The sequence below is a fragment of the Bidens hawaiensis genome, unplaced genomic scaffold (assembly GCF_021521415.1).
Source record: "Bidens hawaiensis isolate Kalapana, Puna unplaced genomic scaffold, B.hawaiensis_p1.1 tig00031190_1, whole genome shotgun sequence".
NCBI classification, from domain to species: domain Eukaryota; kingdom Viridiplantae; phylum Streptophyta; class Magnoliopsida; order Asterales; family Asteraceae; genus Bidens; species Bidens hawaiensis.
This window is the reverse complement of record NW_027495252.1, coordinates 184,665-200,614: the sequence shown is the minus strand read 5'-3', so window position 1 is coordinate 200,614 and position 15,950 is coordinate 184,665. Positions and strand designations below refer to the sequence as shown.

At 36.1% G+C, this 15,950-nt stretch overlaps 1 protein-coding gene across 1 annotated transcript; it reads left to right on the top strand.

Moving 5' to 3' along the window:
* The first annotated feature begins 218 nt into the window (after nucleotides 1-218).
* On the top strand, nucleotides 219-1,260 carry LOC143581804 (ATP-dependent DNA helicase RRM3-like). The gene is made up of 2 exons (XM_077064500.1): nucleotides 219-327; nucleotides 437-1,260. The coding sequence occupies exons 1-2, from the start codon at nucleotides 219-221 to the stop codon at nucleotides 1,258-1,260; spliced, it is 933 nt and encodes a 310-aa protein (XP_076920615.1).
* Nucleotides 1,261-15,950: the final 14,690 nt, after the last annotated feature.

Genomic DNA, 15,950 nt, shown 5'->3' with positions numbered 1-15,950 from the left:
ACTCTATTTCACCTGTAGCTGGCGAAGGATACTATCTACGAATTCTATTAAATAAAGTCAAAGGTCCTACAAAAGTTGAGGACATTAAGATCCTTCCGACCTTTAGATACGCATGTTATGAGCTTGGTGTTTTAGACGATGGCAATGAGTATATCAAATGCATTGTGGAAGCAAGCAATGCCGGAACCGGGTTTTACTTAAGAAATTTATTTTGCACAATGCTAACGTGTGGAAGTCTATCGAGACCTGAAATTGTTTGGGAGAAAACATGGAATTATTTAGCAGAAGATATTATTCACAAACAACAATGGCTTTTGGATTGTCCGGGTATTATTTTTTAACAATAATATTAATATCTAAATGTCTGGATGTGTTTTTGGCTTATATGTTAATCTTTGGAAAGAATGAATGTGGTTATTTTGTTATTAAAATGCAGGACTATCAATTAGCGATGACCAAATCAAGAATTTGACCTTGCTTGAGATTGAGAAAATTCTGCTTCGTAACAATTACTCATCAAAAAGATTTAATACAATGCTGTTTCCCAATCTTGAATCTGTAGACTCTGCAAATAATCGACTTATTATTGAAGAGACGTCTTATGATCGTGAAAGTTTACAGCATGAGTTTGATACTCTTTTTGTCTCACTTACATATGAACAACGCGGTGTCTATAATGAAATAAATAAAGTCGTTGAGAAAGGAAAAGGTGGAGTGTTTTTCATTTATGGATATGGAGGAACCGATAAAACATTCCTATGGAAGACTTTAGCATCATCCGTCAGATCTAAATGCCTTATTGTCTTAAATGTTGCTTCCAGTGGCATTGCTTCGTTATTATTGACCGGTGGTCGAACAGCTCATTCCCGGTTTAAAATTCCAATCAATCTAACTGAGGATTCTATTTGCTCTTTTGATCCTCAAAGCAAAGTTGCAGATTTAATTAAACAAACCAGTTTGATTATTTGGGACGAAACGCCAATGATTCACAAGTATGCATTTGAAGCTATGGATCGAATTTTTAAAGACATTTTAAAAAGTGATAGCTTATTTGGTGGTAAGGTTGTCGTATTTGGAGGAGACTTTAGACAAATCCTTCCAGTTATTACTAATGGAAGCAGGCACCAAATAGTGAATGCGTCTCTAAGTTCTTCCAACATCTGGAAAAATTGCAAAGTGCTTAAACTTACAAAAAACATGAGGTTAACCGTTGGAAGTAAAGATCCCAACATTGAGGAAACTAGATTGTTTGCTGAATGACTTTTAAAAATCGGGGAAGGAAAACTTGGTGGTCCAAATCACGGTGAAGTGCAAATAGATATTCCTCATGACTTATTAAAGATTCTGTTGATCCGACTTCTGATTTAATTGAATTTGTTTATCCGTCAATACTTCAAAATTATAAGAAGAAGGATTTTTTCAAGAAAGAGCCATACTAGCACCAAAAAACGAAGTTGTTCTAGAGATTAATGATATATTATTAGCAAGGTTTCCTGGAGAGCATAAGGAATACCTATGTTCTGATAGTATTGACAAGTTGGAAACCGTAAATGAAGACTTTGATCCTACCTTATACTTGATGACCGTCGTTTGAGTCAATCAAAAACCTAATTATTCTAAATAGTTAGAGCAAGTAGGGTATCGTATCACAAGGAGTATGTGGTCAATGTATTCGTGTAACAGATTTCTAATTATGAAGTTACTGATTTTTAGCGCTGATCACACAAGCAATTTTTAGTAAATTCAGAGAACTAAGCAATGAACAAGTAAACGAATTTCAAACAGTTAACAAAGCAAATCACACACGGGAATTCAAGTAAGCAACCAACAATATCTCATGCAACCTAACAGATTAATTATTAACGATTAACTGAAAACTGATCAATCAGACAAAACCTTAGACATCAACAATTACTTTACACACGACACTGGTTATCAAACAGTCCTTGCCAGTGTGACTCAGTCAAGGGTAATTGTATGTTTTATCGTATTCAATCTAACCAAACAGTTATATGACTAATTATCTAGCAACTGGTAACAGATCGTTCAGACTAACATAAACCTAAACCGACCGAACACTCAGAAATACCAAACATCAATAATCATATATTAATCATCAATAACAAAACATAAGTATTCTTAATCACATGAGAAAAACTGTAAAAGGTTACAAACTATACATCCCGGATGCGATTCTAGGAGATTAGCCGAGCCGCGACATCATCGAGTCTTTAATACGGATGATATGGATCATAGATATGGACTTGATACGAGCTAGGAGGGTGAAATCGCCTATAGGAACTGCTGGAAATCGCCTCTTTTCTTCAAAAACGGAGTTAGGGTTCTTGAGAATGAGAAATATGATTATAACCTAAAAATCCCGTCTGCACCTCCCGTCGTGTACCGCGACGGGGTCTTTTGTTACATATCGCGTACCGCTATTGACCAAGTGGTCAACATTATTTAATCTCCCATCGCGTACCGCGATGGGACCTTCAGCAAGCCCATCGCGTACCGCGATGGGACCCTGCTACAGCAAACTTCATTCTTTTCCTCGTTTTGCGTGCTGGACATCCCGGGTCTTCATTCCGTGTCACAACAGGTCCATACTGACCTGAAATCCAATAAAACACGTATGAAGTATCGATAGTTCTAGAATAAACAGTTAAAACTAAATAATAAACAAACTAAAACATATACAAATTAACCGACCATTAATACTCACTTGATGTTCTCAATGGTTTAAAGTTTCCTGGTTGTCCTAATCACCAATTGATACTAAAAGTTGGTGTCCCAGTTATGTTGCTAAGAAATATTGATCAGAAGAATGGTTTGTGTAACGGAACAAGGTTAATAGTCAAATCTCTTGGTAATCAGGTTATCGAGGTAGAGGCCGTATCAAGTAGTGAAATTGGCAAACGTCATGCTATACACAGAGTTACTTTGACTCCGACTAATAAAAAGTTTCCATTCAAATTTAACAGAAGACAGTTTTCGCTTTCAGTATGCTTTGCTATGACGATTAACAAGAGCCAAGGGCAATCTCTTTCCCAGGGTTGGTTTGTTTTTCCGATCTCCTGTTTTTTCCCACGGGCAATTATATGCTGCTTTATCCAAAGTAATCAGCAGACATGGTCTTAAACTATTGATATTGGATGATGAAGGGAATACATATGATAAAACTACAAATGTTGTATATAAAGAGATTTTCTCAAATTTGTAAATTTAATACTCTAAACTGGTTATTGTTTGTAATATGTTTTAATTTCTTTTTTCCTTTAATTTTGTATCTTTGTTTCAAATAACAAATTTTAGAAGTTCTTATCAGTTGAAAATTCATGTGTATTACATGGGTTCAAAAGCTAGTATATATAAATGCAAACATAAAAATCCTACGTGTCACGATGTGGTCGCTCCCCCCTTTTTTGGAGTTTTCAGATTTGTTTGATTTTTAAATGGAGGCTTCTCATGCATTTGACCCGAATTCAAGGGTATGGGTCTTACCAAACCCAAATATTCCTTAAACGTGTTATAACATCTCATTAAATTAAAAATTATTCTCATCAAATTATTGATGTGAAAATCCTATAAAATAGGATATACTAAAAATTATTATATGATTTTTTTAAATATTATTTATAATTAAGAAACAATTTTATAGTACAAAAAATAAGCGGGTTTTGGGTCTTACCAAACCCAGATAACTTTTAAACCGGATTATAACATCTTAGTTATTTGTGAAACCTTTTTATCATCAAACTTTAAGTATATTATAAATTTCATTACAATAAATAAAATTAAACCCAAAAAAATATATAAATATTAAAAACGAGTAATGTAAAACAGTCCCCGTAATATGGGGGATAAAAACTAGTATCTTAATATATCACTATTCTAAGCAATTTTATTAACTCTAGGTTATTGATAAGAATCATTTTTGAGCTAGGATTACTAACCAGGATTTACCGCCATGCAAGTTCGGATCCTTCTTTTATATGATCATAAGTCTTCAGAAAACAAGGTTATACATTTGTACTATATATGTACTCATTAGTTCTCTTGAAACATCATGCCTTGTATTTTCTTTTGATATGATCATATTCCAAGGGCGATGCCCCCTTGAACGACTAGGTTCATTGGTGTCAAAAATCATAATATACTTGAACGAACGTACACTCCATGCATTTTAACTTGTGTATTGATGTTTATTAATTATGATTCCACTTTGGTATAAAGTAAATCTCAATAAACTAAAATGGCTTGATATATAACACTAAGTTCACCAGCATATTGAAGAATAATAGTCGACAACATTCAGCAACATATTTGCTTTCAACTCAAATGGTGTTTATCACCTACACTCACCTTTGTGGTGTTTGTTGGAGGTAGTTACACTAGTTGGTGAGTTAGTTGGTTGATAATAATTTAACTACTATAAACAAGCTAGCTAGGGTTGTTGCATTGTATTGAGTTTTAGAGAACTACATTTCATTTTCATATCACGTTCTCTCTTTACGTTAGATTATTTTCTCAAATCAATTTAGTGTTATTCATGATCAAATGAATATTTAATTTTGGTTCAAATTTACCCCCACCATATATCATTTCAATATATTTGAGTTGAGCGAGTGCAAGTTTTTTTTTGTATCAAGTATGGGCACTGGCGAAGCCTGGACGAAAACGTCGGGGTGACTGGACTCAAAATGCATAAAAGCTTTCATAAACCAAGGCTGCCAAGCTCAGAGTTTTTGAGAAAACACATAATTTTACACTACTGACAAATAAAAACGAGGGTTGCTGGGCCTGTCTGGCTAGCGCGCTATAGCTTGGACCACTTTGGTGGATTTTGAAACAATGCATATGCTTGGAAATAAGGCTGCAGTTTGAAGTAGTATGCAGGCAGGCATACAGCAGTTAAGGTGCCATAATAATATTTCAATTGACCGATTCAAAGAAATAAATGAAAAACGTGAGAAGTTTTATTAGCTTACCCTACCCAGTATTTATTATAAAAAAAATAAACATAAAATATCTTTCCAGAACAAATTTAATATTGTAATTAAAGAAAGGTCAATGAATTTGGTGATAATATACCTATCAACTTTGTAAACTAATAATATTTCCCGTTGGTTCTGTGAACGTACTTGTTATATTATATGCGCGTAAAGCCGCCTCTATCCTGTTGTTGGAGTAGGTGACTATGTACTTATTATTATGGCTTGATGACACTTAATCTATATACTTTGGTTTTTCATTTTGTATGTTTTTTATTCAAACAGATCGACGAACAGTCAAAATCAATTTGTTAATTTTCAATATTTCCTCCGAACAAGTTGTATACCTAGTTGTTCAGTTGGTTCATAATTATATAATAATAAAACCACTTAAGTAACATTATAATAATAAAAAAAATACTTTTCTAAGAAAGAACAGTTACTAACTTTCTAACACAATGGTGACCATCTTCTAGTATAAACGTATTATACACCAGCTGGATTGCATTTTTGACTAATGCGACCTTGGATTGCTGTTGCGCTTTCAGCTCTTGAATTTAAGGTGTATATCTTGATAACCCTGCTAGCTTTCCCCAATACCACTTTGCTAGTGGTATCATGATCATGTTTAAACACCGTCATGTTTGGCTTCTTTTCATCCTTGGATTTATTATTACCAAATTACCACAATACCCCCATGCAATTTTTATACTTCTCAGTTCTCATTACAACCTCTACCCTACCTGGCTACCCATCCTATCTACATTTGCCTTCCATATTCAACATGTTTATTAATGCATTGCACCCAACCAATGTTAAGATTTCACAAATGATTTATTATTTTTAGTATTATTGTTATTGTGCTTTTATGATATTGTATCTTGACTAAACTTTGTCTTGCTTTCCAAACATGACTAAACATATTCTAAACTTGTCTTGTATGCATATTGTAAATTTGCTCTCTCATTAAGGGCAAAAGAGTCAATACCCTCCAAGTAACCTCAAGCACTCGTTTTGGTACCTCTATTTCAAACTATGTCCCACAATCCTCATATATATATAACTCAAATGTCACACTTTCCCATTTATTCATCAAATGAACACAAACAAGCATCATTAAAGATCAGATCTTTGCCATAAACAAACCATTTACCATTCTTGAATAATGGAAGGGTTGATCCCATTTCTAATGCATGCCATAAAGAAACCAAGGCCACACAACAACTACCGGTCGGTCTCGGTCTCTGCTGGTTCCACCCCTAGCTACCATGTTCTCGTAGGAGCTGATCATGCTAAGATGGAAGAGTCTTCTCATCGACGAACCATATCGGAGTTTCATTCTTCTGTAGGCGAGTTTCAGGAACAAAGATCAGGAATTGGTTGTTTGCCGCAATCAAAAAGTTACAAGAGAAATTATTCAGTTTTAACCCCAAACACATATCGGTTTTCTAAATCAAAGAACTAGTGAAACAAGGGTGGCCGAATTTAAAGGTTTTTTTTATTTTTGTTATGAAATGTTTGACTGTATGATTATGCATGTATGTATGTTGTAACCTTCTACAAGATCATAAATAGATGATTACTAAATCTATGAACATAATCAATTGTGTTTTGATTGTATGATTGGATACACATGTTTCAATAACAAGGACTATGCCTTGTTCTTTGATTTAGTTGAAACTGTCCCAACAACTCTTTATGGGTCCATCATCTAAAACACATTGGGTTAGTTGTTGAACCGCTTACTTAATCAAAGGAACCGGAATCTTTTCTTTACACGTTTCCTTTTTGTTTTTTATTTTTTCGTAGACTTTACACCATCTAGAAGCAATCCAGAAGCAGACACTTAAAGAAAGACCAACAAAGAGGGGTCTTTTTCTTTAGGATAGATTGATAATTTTGTTTTCAGACAATTAAATTTTCTTTTTAAACAAAGTGATTAATATTCTTAAAAGAGTTCCCATGTTATTGCAATGAGAGGAATCAGGATGGCCGGCGTTTTGATTAATAATCTTGAAACGAGTTAAAAGAAAGTTTAAGAGAGAAAGTTAAAGAGGTTAAATGTAAGTATTATTTAGCTAATCGGTATTTTAATGTTTAGAGTTATCTAGTTTAAATTACATGTTTTTTGAAAGACCAATAATATTAAAGCAAAGAAAAGGGACAACTACCAAGAAGCAAGAAGCCCGAATACACAAGACAAAAAACAAGTAACCGAGTTTTTCTAGTATAGATATATTATAATTGAGAGAAGTATTTGAGTATGATTAGTATAGTTTTTCTAGTAAAAATAGATGGTCTATGCTAATTGTAAACTACAAGTGTGGTTTTGATCGTAGTAAGAGTCGTGTCCAGGAGTTGGGTGACTTGGGTCACAAACTTGGTATTCTTTGTGTTGCTCGATCAAATTAAAACGAACACGATGGATCAATGACAGCCCAGTGGTATCAATGCGTTTGTTAAGGACCTGCAGATAAGATAAACCAAATAATCCTAAAAACATACCGATCCCATCAAGAAAAACGTAACCAAGTAGATAGCTAACATGAGCATATACAAAATCAAACCAACCAACAATGCAATATCGCACCAAATAGAAATTTTATTTTGGATCCAACCAAGAACCATGAACAACTCAAGTAAACAAAATCGAAAGCTTTTTACAAGACTTACCTGGGAAAAGCGGAAAGGCCAAAAACTGCGATAATTTCTTTCCAGAACCAGAGATCTTCCCCAGAAATTAATAAAAATTAGTAATCAGTCATAAAAATATACATAATTATATCATCAAACACCTTATCAAATTTGTTAACATCACCCGACAAGACCTGTTAACCACACAAAACACACTTAGCACAAATACATGGAAGATCCAAAATTTGACTGCATAGGAAGTATATATTACCAAATATAAACCTAATTAATTTTTATTTTTTTGGATCAACTCAAAAGATTTTAATTCTCATTTCAACATATATAAGTGATACTTTAAGCTGGCAGCGAAGACTCACAGGGGTTGGTACACTGAATTTTTGAGCTTCAGTTGCTCCGATTTTGTTAAAAGCATTTACAAGTTGCACCATGCATGAAGCAACATCATTCCGGAACTCTATAGAGCAGCAATCACCCACATCACCGACCTGACAACCATTTATATAAGCTCCACACGCCTCTAGTATCAAGCACACGGTTGCGAAAATGCCCAACTACAAAAGCCTCACAGTTCTGCAACATCTCAATAGTTAACGAACCAAACATACATAATACTAGTATCAAAAACACACAAAATAAACCTTACCCTGGGTGGATTATTCATGATATACATCATTAATTTGAGCGGTTTTATCAGGATGTTCTCAGTGTACAGTAAATAAAAGTATTATGTGACGACCGAGGGTCCAGAGTCTATGAATCCAGGTTGAATGAACAAAGGTTCGGCGTTCAAAACAAAAGCCTGTATTTTTCCCATAAAGAGGAGCATTGTATCGGCAGGCTCCCAGATTAAGGTATGCAACTCGTCCCATGATCTGTAACGTTCCAAACGAAATTCACCTCATGCCAACATATGCGGATTGATACCAAACCACCAAAGCGAATGCGCACAACCTGAAAGAAAATAAATTAATAATAAACAAAATAATAATAACACATCCACCATGTATAGAATGACCAAGAACAAAAAGGGGAACATACAGGCGGGTCGTAAGAAAACTCGAGAGGAATTAACACATCAAAGAAGAAGAGACCATCATGATAAGGAGTCCCCTTTGGTCCAATGATTACAGCACTTAAAAGTTCCGCCCTCGATTCATAAGCCCTCACAAATATTATTGTGTCTATTAAAATAAAAGAAATCGTTTAAAGACGTCATAAATTACTATTCCTAATGAGTTGACAGAAGCACGCACGCACGCACCCATGAATACATACCAGGCAAGCCTTCTTGAAGTATCTTCCACTCTTGTTTCGTCGTTTCAATAATATATTCTGTACTCTGATGAATATGCGTATCAGAGTGATCAACAAAAAACATATTATTAAAATCACTATTATTGTTATTATTAGTAAACATAACAATCAAATGAAAACACTTGCCTCATGCGTATCCAGAGACATAGGTGGAGGTGAAGCAGAAAAAAGATGATCAGAAAAGTCCACGATCTTATCAAACCTCTTGAAGTTTTATAGCTTTCAAGAACATATGGGCTAGTTTTAGCACCACAGTCGTCCGGGGGTAACACATCTTCTATAGGGTAAATACCAGATCTTGAATTCCACTTCATAAACTCGTCAAACTTTGATCTATACTGTTTGCAAAATGCGAGAAACCGAGAACAGCTCAACCAATTGCCTTGAATATTACAGAGATGGAAAATCTTCACAAAGTAAGGCCTCATAGGTGCATAATCATAACGGCTCGTGCACGATTCAGAAGGGTAGATGTATTCCTTGGTAGACTATGAGAAACACAAGACCATTGTTAAAAGGACTTGATACGTAAAGTAAGGTGAGAAAGAAACTTATACCTTACACGTTTTGTCAACTGCATCATTGAGGTCTTGATCATCATTCCAATCATCAGCTACTTCAAATATGCGTCTCTGTGATTGAATTAAGCAACCACTCAAAACACGTAATTCTAATTAGCATATACATGGAACTGAATCACCGCTTTCTATAAAACATTTTGAAGACCATTGTTTGTTTTGAAGAGAAAAACAGAAATAAACTAATACCTCACACATGTGTTTCAATGTACAGTTGAGTTCTTCATAATGAAAGATCTGTGATTAAATTAACTTATTAAGTAAGACATGTACAAGCACAAATACACGTAAACATGTGAAGTACGCAATTTTATTATTAGGTCTAATGCAAGTGGTGCTGATTCTTGTACCATCATGTCTGGTTCATCAATGGGTAATGAATCATGAACTTATGTGAAGTAATTTCATTATTGTTTTCTTTCTATCATTATCTTTTGTTTTTATTTTCTGGATTAAACAGAGAAAGCTAACCTCTTTGATAGGCTAGTGGACTTTTGGTCAAGTATGTAAAGCTCATATGACGACGGTTGAAGCAGTTGCTGTTAAAGTTACTGCAACTAATTCCAAACAAGGCGAGAAATAGTTCCAAACAGTGCTAGCTAGTAATGGATCATATATACTCACATTCACCAGTCCATATATATGATTATACGTTTTGAGATTGTTTTTCTTTTTGGTCTATATTTCTAATATCAGGGGTATATTAGGCATTTTTCAAAATAGATAACAGTTTTAATTGAGACAAATATGAAACTAATTGACTAAAAAGCTAAAGTTAAACTTTTGGGCTAAAATGGTTATTTGAGTCCACATGGATTCATAGTTCTTTCTGGTTCAGATGATTCGGCCACTTGGATAGCTGGATGTGGAATACAGACCGAAGCGCGTATCTGAATTCGTTTTTGGAAAGGAAAACCTCTTTGTTCCTTGGCAGCATGCCACATATATATAAAGTTTATCAGTATCATCCTTTACATGCCAACTATCAAAACATAAACCTGTAAAGCATCTTTCTGTTAGGATCAGACGGGTCACACACACGAACACAATCAACACAACCACAAGAACACTGAGATTTATAGTGGTTCGGTCCGGCTCTGACCTACGTCCACTCTAGGTAACTAGGAAGTTTTATTAATTTCAGGATGGTGCAAGATTTACAAATACAAAGATGTCTTATATAAAGATTGAGAAAAAAACAAGAACCATGGAACATGCCGTAAACCATGGAACGAGGCTTGAATTTAGAAGAGTCATAAACGTGTTTGTTCTATGCTGCTGACTTTCTGCCACAATTTTTGACAAACCTCAAAGTGGCTTCACACATAACAATCTCCCACTTGAAGCCACGGAACAATCTTCACATGCGCTTCAACTGTGCATCTGTATTTCTGTAAGAAACTTTTGATCTTAGTACATTCCTAGTTACCTGACCTTCTCTTCAATTATCCTGAAGGCCAGTTGAAGCTATGCAAGCTTCAACTTCTCTAAGGTGACAACCTTAGTCAACATATCAGCTGGATTTTCAGTTCCTTTGATCTTCTTCAACTTCAGAGTACCATCACTAACTTTGTCTCTGATGAAGTGATTCTCAGCTGTATGTGTTTCGTCTTCGAATGAAAGACAAGATTCTTTGCAAGATGAATTGCACTTTGATTATCACAGAATAGTGCACAATCATTATGTTCTTTACCAAGTTCGTTGAGAAAATTCTTCAACCATATAAGCTCTTTGCTTGCTTAAGTAACTACCATATACTCTGCTTCTGTGGTTGAAAGGGCAACACTTTTATGTAGTTTGGACATCCAACTTACCGCGGTGCCTCCCACTGTAAAGACATACACGGTAGTGCTTTTGAATGATTCTTTGCAACCACCAAGGTCTACATCTGCAAAGCCTTTCAGAATAACATCTTTCCCCTTAAAATGCAATGCCACTTTTGAAGTCCCCTTCAAATATCTTAGCAACCACTTAACTGCTTCCCAATGTTCTCTACCTGGATTAGACATAAACCGACTAACAACTCCCACTTCATGAGCAATATCTGGTCTCGTGCATACCATTGCATACATGAGGCTACCAACTGCAGATGGATACAGAACTTTAGCCATTTCTGCTTTGTCTTTTTCTGATTTGGGTGACTGATCTTTGGAAAGCTTAAAGTGACTTCCCAAGGGTGTGCTTCTGATCTTGGCATCTTTAAGGCTGAATTTCTCTAACACTTTCTCAATGTATTTCTCTTGAGAGTGTGTCAAAGAACCATCTTCTTTGTTGATGAAAATACTCATCCCTAGTATTTGGTTTGCAGCTCCTAAGTCTTTCATTTCGAACTCTTCAGACATTTGCTTCTTTAACTTCTTGAGTTCTGTCATGTCTGAACCTGCAATCCATATATCATCTACATAGAGTAGTAGAATGATATAAGAACCCTTTAACTTCTTTATGTAACAACAATGGTCATTGTCACATCTCTTGTAACCAACTCTTCCCATGAAGTTATCAAACTTTAAGTACCATTGTCTGGGTGCTTGCTTCAGACCATACAAACTCTTCTTCAATTTACACACCAAGTTTTCTTTACCTTTAACCTGAAAACCTTCTGGTTGTGTCATGTAGATTTCTTCTTAAAGGTCACCGTGTAGAAAAGCTGTCTTGACATCTAGTTGCTCTAGATGTAACCCTTCTGCTGCTACAATATTGAGAACAAGTCTGATAGTGGTCATCTTTACTACTGGAAAGAATATCTCATTTAAATCGATTCCCTCTCTCTGCTGAAAACCCTTGACTACTAATCTTGCTTTGTACCGTTTGGTACCATCATGTTCATCTTTGACCCCGAAAACCCATTTGTTTTGAAGAACCTTCTTCCAAGCTGGAAGCTTTGTTAAGTTCCAGGTCTTGTTCTTCTCAAGCGACTTCATTTCATCTTTCATTGCTATCTCCCACTGCAATGAATCTTTCAACCCCATAGCTTCAGAGTAACACTGAGGTTCACCATTTTCAGTCAAAAGAATGTAGTTGACTGATGGTGAGTACCGGTTTGGCGGTCTAGTGGCTCTAGACGATCTTCTTGGTTGATTTTGAGGTGTTTCTGGGGATTCTGGAGTTTGAGGAGCAACTTCTTCTATTTCTTCTTCCTCAAAATCATTACTAGAATAATCCCCTAAGCTCCCACTATCGTTTGACTCATTCCCATTTTCTGGAATGTCGACTGAAGCTTCTTTTCTTTTTTCACTTTCAAACTCAACACTTTCTTTCTGAACTTCTTGTTTCTTGGTGTTTCTGTCTTTGTATAATTCGTTTTCATTGAAGACGATATTCTTGCTTCTGATTACTTTTCTGCCTTCATTATCCCAAAGCCTGTAACCCATTTCTTCTGACCCATAACCAATGAATGTGCACTTCTTGGACTTTGAGTCTAGCTTGTCTCTTTCACCACTTTCTAACAAATCATAAGCACACCAAAGACTCGTAAGTGTTCGAGACTTACCTCCTTTCCTTGCCACATTTCTCCAGGCAACTTGAAATCTAAGGGAACAGTTGGTAAACGGTTGATCAAGTAGACTGCAGTGTTTACTGCATCGGCCCACCTCATGCTTCTAGCCCTTTCATTCAATGTTCTGTTCATTCTCTCAGCTACACCATTATGCTGAGGAGTTTCATGAACTGTCCTGATCATCTTTATCCCTTCATTGGCACAATAGTCAGTGAACTGTTTGCTTATGTATTCACCACCATTGTCAGACTTTAAGCACTTTACCTTCAAATTAGTTTCATTTTCAACAGTATATTTCCATATCTTAAAAGCATCAAATACACCAGATTTATGTTTAAGAAAATATACCCATACCTTGCGTGTTGAATCATCGATGAAGGTAACATAATATCTCGAGCCTCCTAGAGATGAAACTGAAGTTGGTCCATATACATCCGAGTGAACAAGCTCCAACTTCTGAGCTATGGGTGTCCTCCCTGTCTTCACAAAAGTAACCCTCTTTTGTTTTCCAAGAACACAAGGTTCACAAAATTCAGTTTCCACTTTCTTCAAGTATGGAAACTTTCCTTTCTGAGCCAACATCTTCAATCCCTTCTCGCTCATGTGTCCGAATCGGTTATGCCATAAATTTGATGGACTCGGACCGGTGGTCATTGCGTGAACACCTTCAGCAGAAACTTCTGCCATGTATAGAGTGCCTTTATTCTTTCCTTTGGCAATCACTAAATTACCTTTGATCACTTTCCATTTTTCACCCCCAAAGTGAACATTAAACCCTTCTTCATCCAGTTTACCAACTGAAATCAACTTTCTTCTCAAACTAGGAATAACCCTGACATCTTTTAATGTCCATGTAGTTCCTAATGAGATCTTCAAGTCTACATCTCCAATGCCTATAATATCAAGTATTTGATCACCTGCTAAACGAACTTTTCCAAAGTTACCTGTTCGCAAATTCTTGATCATATCTGGGCATGAGATAGCATGGAAAGAAGCACCTGAATCCATAATCCAGGATTCAACTGAATCTTCAGCAGAACAGATGAGTGCATCTCCTGAATCTTCAGAGGATACATTGTTTACTTCTTTCTTTGCAGCTGGGTTTGTACATTGGCTTCTAAAGTGACCTTTTTCTTTGCAATTCCAACATTCAATGTCTTTTCTATCTTTTCTGTACTTTGACTGACTCCTTCTTTTGGACTTTGATCTACCTCGACTATGTCCTCTTTCGTTTCTTCTTCCTCTACTTTCTGTATGCAATAGAGAACTAGAATTAGAAGTCTCACCGTTGCTTCTCCATCCGATATCTTCATTTACAATCAAGTCACAAATACTATCGAAAGTGAGTTTGATAGTGCCGGATGCACTACTAACAGCCGTGACTGTGCCTGACCAACTGTCGGGCAAAGATGATAAAAGGAGGAGTGCTTGTACTTCATCTTCAAACTTTATTGAAACTGAGGCTAAACGAGAGATAATCGAGTTAAACTCGTTTATGTGAGCGGTAACTGACATGCCTTCTTTCATCTTGGTGTTAACCAATTATTTGATGAGGAACACTTTGTTGGAAGCGGACGACTTCTCGTACATGTTGGATAAAGCCTTAAATACTACATAAGTAGTTGTTTCATTGACAATGTTATACACAACACTCTTTGCCAATGAAAGCCTAACTACACCCAAGGCTTGTCGATCCAACAACTTCCATTCTTCATCGTACATGTCAATCGGTTGTTCGCCCAACATAGGCAAATGCAAACTTTTCTGATGTAATAAATCTTCAATTTTCATTTTCCAAAATCCATCATCAGTTCCATCAAATTTATCAATCTTGATTTTACCATCTTCTGCCATTTTAACAAAATTACCAAATTACTACTAACCAACCAGGTTCGTACTGTAAGTGGTAATTTATACGAGCGGAAGCAATAGTTAAAAACAAAACACTTATATGTTTCTAGCTTTAAATGGCAAATGGAAAACTTGAGGGGCCTTCTTTGCCAAAAAAAACTAAAATTGTGGACTTGTTGGAAAAATAGAAAGAGAATCTTGACATTGCTTTTTGAAAAAACAAGATAACGTGTTGTTGTTCTTCTTCTTGGGGGGACCAAATACAAAAAAACAAAGAACAAAAAAAAATAAACTTAATTTTCCTTCTTCGACGATCCCCCAAGAAAACGAGCAATGGTGACGTGCGCGATTTCCGGAGACGGGAGCAGGTGACGGGTTCGTCGGAACCCTAGGCAGTCGCGACGGTCGCTAGCGACGGTGGCGGTTCTGGTCGGCGGTGGCTGATCGGAACTTTATTTCCGGCTTCACATGTCAGAATCTTCCTCACCTCGAACCTGGTTCATGTGATTCAATCGATCCCGAGCTCTGATACCAGTTGTTAGGATCAGACGGGTCACACACACGAACACAATCAACACAACCACAAGAACACTGAGATTTATAGTGGTTCGGTCCGGCTCTGACCTACGTCCACTCTCGTTAACTAGGAAGTTTTATTAATTTCAGGATGGTGCAAGATTTACAAATACAAAGATGTCTTATATAAAGATTGAGAAAAAACAAGAACCATGGAACGAGGCTTGAATTTAGAAGAGTCACAAACGTGTTTGTTCTCTGCCGCTGACTTTCTGCCACAATCTTTGACAAACCTCAAAGTGGCTTCACACATAACACTTTCCGTCAACTTTTTCTCACCCAAACCCAACATAACATCCGCTTCCAATGTTGCAACCATACTATCAGCATAACGTCTTAATAAAGACATGAAGTGTGTGTAAAGCGGGACTGCCAACGCGTAATGACTCCAATCATTACCATCAAATTTTGTGTTATGGCTCATGAGACATATAACTTTAGAAGGCTGCACTAGATGAGCAAGTTCATTTGTTGTGAGGTCAAAGT

Excerpts from the sequence above, each read along its gene's own strand:
- LOC143581804 (XM_077064500.1), top strand. The coding sequence starts at position 219 with ATGCTAACGTGTGGAAGTCTATCGAGACCTGAAATTGTTTGGGAGAAA. Across the intron at positions 328-436 it reads ATGGCTTTTGGATTGTCCGG|GACTATCAATTAGCGATGAC; the intron begins GTATTATTTTTT and ends ATTAAAATGCAG.